The sequence below is a fragment of the Cannabis sativa genome, chromosome 2 (assembly GCF_029168945.1).
Source record: "Cannabis sativa cultivar Pink pepper isolate KNU-18-1 chromosome 2, ASM2916894v1, whole genome shotgun sequence".
In the NCBI taxonomy this organism is placed as follows: domain Eukaryota; kingdom Viridiplantae; phylum Streptophyta; class Magnoliopsida; order Rosales; family Cannabaceae; genus Cannabis; species Cannabis sativa.
The window spans coordinates 76,156,729-76,167,041 of NC_083602.1; the positions used below are offsets into that span (position 1 = coordinate 76,156,729).

The following is a 10,313-nucleotide window of genomic DNA, read 5'->3' on the forward strand; positions in this document are numbered from 1 at the left end:
GACCTAATCGTAAATGCCATAGATAAGTTTCATCATCATTACCAATCTCTTTTCTTTTATGGTTTCTAGGTTTAACAACATTGAAAAGTTCATTGTTAAGTGCGATTTGTATTTCTGGTCTTAAAACATAAAGCCCTTGTTCCATGTGAGCAACACATAATTGAAATCCATTACGAGAAATTGTGCAAATAGAACTCGAAAAATTCAATTTATAAAATTGTGTTTGTAAACATGAAACACTAATCAAGTTTCTACTAAAATTAGGAATAAACAAAACATTGTCTAAAACTAAAAATTTCTTCTGAAACTTGAGGCGGGCTCTTCCTTTAGCTTGGACCGATACTAACTCGCCATTTCCAACTTTGAGCTTCAACTCCTCTGGATTTAGATAATCCCAAGTTTCAAGCAGCTGCAATGAAGAACAAACATGGTTAGTAGATCCAGAATCAACAATCCAGAAGGATTTGTCATTTTCTAAAACACATGATTCAAAAACAAAAGCATTACCTTCATTCGAATTGTTTAGAAGTCTGGGACATCGTTCTTCTTGATGTCCCTTCTCATTACAATTTGAACATTGAAGTGTATTACCATCAATTGTACTTGAAGAAGCAGCATTGTTAGAAGCTTCATACTTAATTCTTTTCCTCTTACTCAAGTTTGCAAATCCGGGGGGTGGCCCCTTTGCAGGTAAGTTCTGTTCATAAGCTCGCAATTCTGCTTCTAGCTTATCCATGTCGGATGAGTTAAAATTGTTGATCATATAAGATACAACAAATCCATTATACTCAGGAGGAAGACTATTAAGTATGAAATGAACCCATTGTTCTCTCGATAATTCAATTCCAAGCAAGTTTGCTTTCTGAAATTTCAGATTCATCATTAACAAGTGTGAGTTAATCACATAATCTTGATTACTTTCCACTGTGCTGACGACACAATAAATAAGAATATCAATGTGATAAGGATTTGGATGAATTTATAAATCAAATAAACATATAAATGGTCACATGAACCAAACGACATACTAAATAAGTGATGAAAATATTTCTGTATCTTTATTGATAATTGAATGACAAAGATTACATTGAAATTGAGTTTTATTTAGGGCACAAAGCCCAACATTAACATGTATGTTGATTATAGTCTATAATCTAACACCCTAAATATGAATTTCCTAATATCATGAAATAAACACATAAGAGATTAAAAAATTTTTACATTGATGGCAGCGGAATAATAATGACTCATTCCGTTCAGATCTCGAGCTTTGATTACTTTCTGTAGCAAAGCATTATCAAGATCTGAACCTGTTCTTTCCTTCAATTTGGTTAACCACAACCTTCCACACTATGATTGAGTACTTGACTTGATATGAGTGGACATAGTACTCTATCACTAAAGGCTTAGAAATTGATGAAGAACAAGGAGAGGAATTCGAAATACTAAGGAAAGAGGCTCTCTTTTACTAGTTGTTTGACAAAAAATAAAAACTAGCTTATGTGAAATGGATGAGAATGAGAGCATCTTATTCCTTTTAGAGTATTTCAACTAGGGTTTAGAATTTATATTATATGGATTAAAAAAGATAAAATAATAGGCAAAAATCACTAAGTGGCCGGCCCACACAAGTTGAATTCCACTAGTTACAATTTTGTCACTTTATTTCATAATTCATATTTTCTTTCAATAATGTCATATTTTCCAATTTCAATCCTATAAATGTCAGAACTATTTATTTAATAATTATAATTAATATCAAGCCAAACTCGAAGGAAATCATCGTTTCACTTTTAAATACTTATAGAAGCTACATATTTTATATCTATGATTAGCGCTCCCACTTAATTGTACTATTATGTTCCTAAGATGTAAGTATTGGCCCGAACCAATTGGTCAGCTTTAACGAACAACTCTAAGAACATAAATAACACAGTTGAGATCGAACCTAACCATATCAGGATTAAGATCTATAGACCTAAGATCAACTAACTAATGTTGACTTAGATAGATATAACGGTAAGTTTATGATATCTTATCTAAGTTCAATATTGGTCTAGTTCGATGTACACTCCATACATCTGATCCTAGCATACTTTGTCAATATCTTGGAAATGACATAACACTTATCCAAGGTGTAAGTAAACTTTATCGTTGATTATCATGTCAGTCTAAATTCAGTGTACTAACAAATCATGGGACATATACTTTGAAACATATAAGCATGATTATATTCCATTGTGTTGACAACAATATAATCATGAATAACTATATATTCTGGATTTAATAAAATTTATACATTGAGCATATAATAATAAAATAAATCATGTGAACCATGCAACATAAAATGATTTCTAATCTTTTATTAATTAGTAAATCTGATTATATTGAAATGGGTTTTATTTAGGGCATAAAATCCCAACACCTCCATCAATTGAATATGTTTCCAGAAGACCGTAGTTCCTAAGCTGATTTGGCCTTTGGTCTACTGATTTGGCCTTTGGTCTATCTCCCAGATAGAATCATTGAGAACTAAGGTGGCATTTGGTTGGAGGTAATGAAATAGAATGGAATGGAAAGGAAACAATTTTCATTCCATTCCTTTGTTTGGTTGCATTTTAAAGTATTGGAATGACATTCCAATGGAATGCTCTTTCCACCATTTTGGTGGAATGGCTATTCCATTTTAAAAAGGAAGGAATGACCATTCCAATGTAACAAGAAAAAAAATTATTTATTTATTTATCAATTTTTTTATGCATTTTAAATTTTATTCCATTCCATTCTTATTCATATTCGCATTCCCATTCCTATTCCTATATTTCATTCCTCCCAACCAAACGCCTCCTAAAGGAATTGAAGACACAACGTGGGTGCCCTTACGATATCGCTTGGATCGAATGGATTTGGAAGGTCTCTCATCTAGAATGGGGTCTTTGAGGTCCCCCTCTGCAGGAGGTACTTCTATGGGAAATGTCTTAGGAATCTCTTCAAGATTCACTAAGACCGACTGGAAATTGCTGCCTTCACCAAACACTAAAAAATTAGTAGGAAAGTCCAAGCACTCAATACCCTACATCCAAATGACAAATATGGTACCTAGGGAAGCCACCCCAAGACTGCTAGGAGAGGTCCCCTCTGGAATCGTCACCACCAAGGTCACTACCTTCAAGTATCTTGCTATGGTAACGAATCAGGAACCCAACATACAACAACAACAACAACAACAACAACAACAACAAAGCCCAAATTCTCTCTTCTACAGATGAAGCAAAACGAGTACGCATAATAAATCAAGAAGGGCGTACTCAAAGAGATTACTGATAACTCAAAAATATTTAGCCTAATTCTCTGAACCAAAAAATCCTAAATAACAAGCATGCATCTCAAACCAAACATAAAGGAAAATACCTCTTCAAAGCCCCAACCCCAAAGGTGTTCCCTAATGAATCAGGCAAGCTAATTCTAGACACAAATAACCCTAATTCCTAAAATTAAACCCTACGCATGAAAAGTGGCCGATTCCCTCAAATACGAGGACTATATTTCAATTAAGCCTTGGAAAAAATAGTTTAAAAGCTGAGGAATACTTACTTGTAATACGGATTAAGAAATGGAGATGACGGTTGTGCCACTAGAATTTTGCTGCTTGGTTGGCGACGGTGGCTCTCCTAGCTCCGACAGCAGGATGGCTCGAGATGACGACGGGCATCAAGGAAATACAACGACGAAGTTGGGAAAGTAGGGGTTGAGGTTGGTTTAAAGAGGTGTGAGAGGGCTAAAATTTTTGGGCAAGAGGTTTGTCTGAGAAGAGTTTTTCTTTGGGCGAAAGGTTGTTGGTAAAGTAAGGAAAGAAAATAGTTTCAATCACCAAAAACCCCATTTATATGGGTGGCAACGGTTGGAATGTTTTTAAAATGCATGGTCTAGATCGAATTGATTGAGGGCTAAATCATTCAACGGTTGGGGATACGAAAGATTGACATTTAATGTGTCTAAAGGAAGAGAATAAAGTGTTTATTACTCATCATTTCGTGGCAGCTTCCCTAATATACCTAAGGCCAGACGTCTTTCCAAAACCAGCCATCATTTGTTTCCACTGAGAAATGCGCCTAAAATGCAGAGTGTGAGTTTCACAACTCCATTGACCAAGCACCACGCTTCAACGAGTCATCAATAATATCGCCTAACTTGTAGGTACTTAACGTGCTACGAAAGATCCCTTCCACCTCCTGATGGTTGGTCCGCGAGTTAGATACATGAAACGAACATCCGAGGGAAGGCTGCAAGCTCCCAATACTCTCAAGTCCTGAGAGCTTAGGGGTAAATGTTATCCCTATTCCCGGATGTGTTTTACATGGAAGTAATGGAAAGGTGCCGCGTTGGATTAAATATTGATATCATAAACCTTCCCCTAAACAAGGTTATGGAAGGTGTTGAAATACTCAGAAGAATGCTTCTCCAGCGAAGGCTGACGTGATTATGGAGATTCTCATCTTATGCTTCCGCTATTGGGAGTGAATGGGAGTCACATATGCTCTAGGATGATAGCGGATTGGCCGATCCAGGAAGACCTTAGCCAAACCTCCTGAAACTCCGTAAGGCCTAATCTGGAGCTAAGCCCGTTGGTTACATATCTTCTGACACCAAATCATATTCTGTCCCATGCGTCAGACCATGGTTGTGCACGTACGTGCCTCTATAGTGCTTATTGTCCAACGACTTGTCTAGGCAATGGCTTAGACAAGGAGAAACCTTTGAGCGACACGTGTTAAGACCCTAACGAGATATCTTGTGTTGATCGAGCACCACACGATGGGAAAACTACTTACCTTTGTGTTTTTGGCCCTTTTTGCGTGTTGAGTAAGGAACCCTAGGTGAGTAAAGGGTATGCCTTACTCACATGTGTGCCTACAAATATGTTTATTTTTTATGTAGAGAGAGTGAACAATTTTTATTTACAAAACCTCTACTAAGATTCTTAGAGAGTTTTCTTCTTTGAGAGAAATAAAAGGAATACAAAGTTACCATTGTAAATACTTGTAATACTTAAACACTCGCCTGCAAGGCTAATACAAAGAACTCGTGGATTAAAGATTGTTAACGCTCGAACCACGTAAAAAAATCCATTTGTTTATCATTTATTGTTTTATATTTTCCTTACGCTCTAATTAATCAGTTTTCAAAAATCTCGATAAACAGTATATATATCAAACTGAAAGTAAAAGATGAAAAGATTGTTTACCTCTTGAAGCCTATCAAATAATTTAGAGTGTAGTCGAACGATATCATTCGGTATAAAACATATCGTATACATAGACTGTTTTATCCTAAGGACGTCGTGATTGCTAGACTGTTGTACACACTTCGGGGCAGAACCACAAAATATCTTAAAAAAAAAAAACAACTAAGTCAGAATTTTCTATCAGTAACTCATTCCAGCTTTATTATTTTAAATTCGGTATAACAGTATATTACATAATTTTTAACTAATGTTTTATAGTGATTTCACTATATGACAATTTATTTTGAAAGAAGCACCTAATCATTTGTATGCCCTTAAATGAAGCCCACGGATCAACTCTTTTTCACATCTATGGCTATGAATGAATGACACCTTTGTAAAACACAACTAGATTCAAAAGAGTCATTTAGTAATAAAAGAAAACCAACCAAGTCAATCAAGATAAATCTTAACATCAATTCCATTATCGATAAGAGATTGAACAACAGCCCTGATCTTCCCTTCAAACTTGTCCCTGTCTCTTGGAGTGTAAGACGCAGTATAGACATCAGCTTCTCTTGCCCTCTCAGCCAAAATACTCCCAACGGCCAAACATGCAGGTATGTCTGATCTGGACCTGAGAACCGCTTTTATGTCCTTAGAGTTCGTGCCAGCAACTGCAACCTGCCTACTTGTCACCCTGTGAGTAAGGGAAGCTGTCACAAATCGCTTCGAGATTAGCACATCGAGTGTAAATGGTTCCATGTACGCCTCTGTACGTTGTTTGAATGATACATGTTTCTGTGGATTTTTTGACTTCTTCTCCTTCTTGTAAGTGTACGGTCGGCTGTTGTTGTCATCAAGGAAATCTTCTACCCCAAAAAAGCTTCTTGGTGCAGAATGAACCTTCATCATTGAAAAGTTAGAAAACTTGGTGTGATAGGAAGAAACTATTTTTACTACATATCAAATGAACATCTAGGACTGCAGCCAGTTAGAAATTTTGGCTCTTAACAAACACAATAACAAAAGAATATGTCCAACAAATCATGAAGATGAAACGAAATCAGACGAGGGATAGCAGTACACTTAGAAGAAGATAACAAGGAGCAAACAGAAAACCAACCCAAAATGCCATTAAATAACAGTCTTGATGGAAACTGCAAAACATTTATACGAAAAACATCTAAACACACTTTTGGGAAGACGAGTATATCACTGCCTTTGGGAAGTCTGACAGACATTTATATGATCACCATCACTGCTTTTTCACTACTCTAAGAGGAAGAATAAGCGAAAATTTAATGCATCAGATACAAGATGGCAAAAAATTTCTTATCAGATGACATCCCAATCACAAAACTCAAACTAAAACTAGAATTCCACAAATGCTTTTCTTTCTCAATTATCAAATTCAGGCACCACAACTCACGAGTGTATAACACTATAAAAAAAACGTCATGACCACACCACATCATTCTTTCTAGCTTGCAACTATTTATTGGAAGTTCAAATCAAGTAACGAAGAACATAAATATCCTCCACTACCAATTCCTAGTGTAGTGCCAAAACAGACAATAGAAGCTGTGATGTTAGTCTGATTACAAAAACTCCAGAAAATAATAAGAATCTAGAAAAAGATTGGAGGTGTACCTGTCCGTTGTGGATACCAATTGCAGGCACGTAAAAGCAGCTCCTAAGTTTCTCTCCTATATGCCCATAAACCCCTTTGTTCCAGGCATTTCCTAGAGCCTGCTTCAACATGTTCTTCACAGAAAAAGGGATCCACTTAAGCAGGAAAAAAGAAAAACAAAAAAAATCAATTCTTCAAATATTCAACCTGAAAACCCAAAAAAAATAGACAAAATTTTCTCATCCAGACATTACGTCGTACAGGTGGAAGGCAATGCAAACAGAAAACACAAATTCTGCACAAACTTCTAACGGAAAAGAAAAGAGTCAAGTATTACCAGTATTTTATTTAATACTAGTTTGGACGCCGTGCGTTGCAATATAGTATAGAAATGAAAAATTATTTACAACTGCCATATTTTTTTCTCTTCTCATGATAAAAATAAAGGACACACTAATATCAATATAACCATTTTGTTTACAACCATGCTTGTGCATCTGTTTAAGCATTATTTATTTATTTATTATTATTTTGTTTGCTTGATTCAGCATTCCTTCCCTACAACTTCTGTAACGCAAGCTTTTGAGAACATCTCAATCACAATTTCGTTTACCCAATCTTATCAACCTGAAATATCTCTGTTTCAGCTTCATATCTATAAAAATTTCTCCTCACCTCTGTAAACCCACCCCGATCACCCCACCTCCGCGAATCCAATATGTGCCTTTCCCTTTGACCTTGCCTAACGTCGCACGCCCATTTGCTGGGTTCGTTCGTGTCTCACCAGAATGATTGTCGGAAACAGCACCGTCGATTGAAGGTGAAGTGAGGTCCCTTCGTCGGAAGAGTGTTAGAGGTCTTCGATGGTGGAAGAGGGAGTAGCGAAACAAGAACTAGGGTTTGAAGGAGGTTGATGAAGACGAAAGAGAGGGAGAGTAAAAAAAAAAAACAAATAAGTACGAAAAATATTTTTTTTCTAATTTTACAATCATTTATGTTAATTTTTGGAAAATTCTACCATTATTGGACAGAGTGAGTTAAATTTTTTTTAACGTTTACATTTAGGGATGCACATTTCTCCCACGGGGATGGGCCAGCGGGGACCCGCCCCTAATGGGGCGGGGATTCCCCGTCTAAATGGGGAACGGGGCGGGGACGGGGATCACTTTTTATCCCCGAATGTTAAACGGGGCGGGGACGGGGATCACACTCCCCGCTCCGACAGGGACCCGTTTAGTATTTTATCTTATATTTTAATAATATTTTATAATTTATAATTTATGTTTGCATTTTTTTTAATATATTAGTATATTTTTTATGAATTTTAAGTTATATTTTGGATAATAATTAGTTTATTGAATAATAATTAATGTGTAATATTTTAATTTTTATGTAGTTTAATATTTTTGTATATTAAAAATTTTCTGTATAAACTTTATTTTATTATTAGGGGATTCCCCGCCCCGTCCCCGCCCCATTAGGGGATTCCCCGCCCCATCCCCGATGGGGAATAAGCGGGGATGGGGATTAAAATTCTTAACGGGGATGGGGATGGGGGGAGCACTCCCCGCCAATTCCCCGCCCCGTGTGCATCCCTATTTACATTATATTTATTTAAAAATCATAAAAAGTTTAAAAACATTTAATATGTCGAAAACATACTTCAAATTGTTTGATTAAATTATTTTTTTAAATATTTATTTTGATGCATTATTTATTTTAAACGGACCTTTAATATTTAAATATTTGAAAAGAATTTAGGCCACAAGTATTTAATAATAGAAAAAAGGTTACACAATTTGAACATCACTGTGTCTAATAAATGTGTGTAATTTGAATGTGTATCTACTCTTAAGACATGTTTACTAATAAGTAAGAGAAAAATAAGATATAAATTCCCTTATATTTGTGATAACTTGATTAAATAAGGGATAAAATAAAGGGAGCTTCCCCACAAATTTTCTAAGGGACTTTTTGGAATGAGTTAATGCTAGTAAAGAAATAGTAATGTAAAATATTATTATTTTTAGGCTTTATTCTTAGAATATTATTCATATAACTACCATTGAGGAGAGAAATGTTGATATCTTAAAAAAGATGAGTTTGAATTATTTCCTACCATTATATTAATTTAAGAGAAAAAAGCAGCAAAAATACTTAATGTTATAATTGTTATGGTTTAATATTCGAACTTTATTTTTGATGAAAAAATACCCAAAGTCACAAAAAGTGTGCTTCCGTTAATACTTTCTTGTTATAGTTTCAATGTGTACACGTGTACGGTATATATTATTCACTTCTAAATATATTTTAAGCATTTACTATTTTAAGTTTAAAATCTTTATTATTATTAATTGTGAGAAAGATAAACACACATATTTATTTTTCTTTTCTAGAAAACAGTAAAACTAAAAATTAAAAGAAATTTGCCACAAAATAAAATTAAAAAATATATTCAAAAGATATTGAAAAATTTAGCCCTAATTTATTCATCTTCTGTGACATAAGAAGAAGAAGAAGAAAAGTTGTTGTACTCAAAAAAAAAAAAAAAGAAGAAGAAGAAGTGAAGTTGTCGAAGAGGAAGAGCAATAGTCTCATTCTGATGATTGAAGAAACAAGGTACATAGAAGGTGGAAAAGAGGGAGTCGCACGCAATGGTTGTTCGGGCTTTTGAAGAGGAAGCTCCTGTTGGAAATCATTTTACCAGGATCTTAGATCTACTCACAAGTATGTTTATTAACACCCTAAATATGAACTTTCTAAAACGATGAAATAAAGACATATAAAGTTTAGGAAACCTTACATTGGGTGCAGCGGAATATAAAGACTCCTTCCGTTCAGATATCTAGCCCTTGATTCCTTTCTGTAGCAGAGCATTATCAATATCTGAACCTGGATCTCTTTCTCTGAATCTTTGATGCTGAAACCTCCTTCTTGCTGAAAGTCTTTCTTCACGGTCTTCCTCACTATGATTGAGGTATCACTTGCTGTGTGTGGGCACTACTCATACACTAAGAATTTTGAAATCTCAATGAGGAAGAGAGAGAGAGTGGATTCGGCCAAAGATAGGGAGAGAGAAGGCTCAGTTTTTTTCTGAATGAAAAAGTAAAAAATTTAAGTGTGTAATTTTCCTGAAGCCTTCATTATCTATTTATAGCATTCCGCTAGGGTTAGGTTTGAATTATTTGGCATTAAAATAATGAAAATATCAGTTTAAAAATTCAAACCAAGTGGCCGGCCATGTACAGTAATGGGCCTTACTTGGATTTTGCAGTTTTCTCAATTCTGCATCTGATTTTCTCAAAAATGCCAATTTTCAAATTCAACCATTTAAATGCCAATTCTAACTATTTAATAACTATAAATAATTATTAAATAATATTGTCATTTATCATATTTATTAATTGAACCATACAAAGTATCATAATTAACAAATATGCCCCTAAAACTCTTTCT

General features: G+C 34.9%; 2 protein-coding genes across 4 annotated transcripts; both read right to left on the reverse strand.

Annotated features, from left to right (window-relative positions):
• Nucleotides 1-195: 195 nt before the first annotated feature.
• LOC133035130 (uncharacterized) lies at nucleotides 196-5,372 on the reverse strand. The gene is made up of 3 exons (XM_061110906.1): nucleotides 5,246-5,372; nucleotides 508-929; nucleotides 196-409 (listed from the first exon to the last, which is right to left on the reverse strand). Exons 1-3 carry the CDS (start codon nucleotides 5,290-5,292, stop codon nucleotides 402-404), a joined length of 477 nt encoding a protein of 158 aa, XP_060966889.1. The 5' UTR covers nucleotides 5,293-5,372; the 3' UTR covers nucleotides 196-401.
• A 46-nt stretch (nucleotides 5,373-5,418) lies between these two features.
• On the reverse strand, nucleotides 5,419-7,874 carry LOC115720917 (uncharacterized). Of its 3 annotated transcripts, none has more exons than XM_030650125.2 (3): nucleotides 7,533-7,874; nucleotides 6,878-6,991; nucleotides 5,419-6,130 (listed from the first exon to the last, which is right to left on the reverse strand). In XM_030650125.2, the coding sequence occupies exons 2-3, from the start codon at nucleotides 6,986-6,988 to the stop codon at nucleotides 5,678-5,680; spliced, it is 564 nt and encodes a 187-aa protein (XP_030505985.1). In that variant the 5' UTR covers nucleotides 6,989-6,991; nucleotides 7,533-7,874; the 3' UTR covers nucleotides 5,419-5,677. The 3 variants fall into 3 exon arrangements, with proteins under 3 accessions (XP_030505985.1, XP_030505984.1, XP_060966888.1); XM_030650124.2 differs by having other exon boundaries at nucleotides 6,878-7,012; nucleotides 7,533-7,848; XM_061110905.1 differs by having other exon boundaries at nucleotides 6,878-7,064; nucleotides 7,533-7,822.
• Between the last annotated feature and the right edge of the window lie 2,439 nt (nucleotides 7,875-10,313).

Excerpts from the sequence above, each read along its gene's own strand:
- LOC133035130 (XM_061110906.1), bottom strand. The coding sequence starts at position 5,292 with ATGATATCGTTCGACTACACTCTAAATTATTTGATAGGCTTCAAGAG. Across the intron at positions 930-5,245 it reads TATTTGATAGGCTTCAAGAG|CACAGTGGAAAGTAATCAAG; the intron begins GTAAACAATCTT and ends TTGTGTCGTCAG.
- LOC115720917 (XM_030650125.2), bottom strand. The coding sequence starts at position 6,988 with ATGTTGAAGCAGGCTCTAGGAAATGCCTGGAACAAAGGGGTTTATGGG. Across the intron at positions 6,131-6,877 it reads TTGGTATCCACAACGGACAG|GTTCATTCTGCACCAAGAAG; the intron begins GTACACCTCCAA and ends TCAATGATGAAG.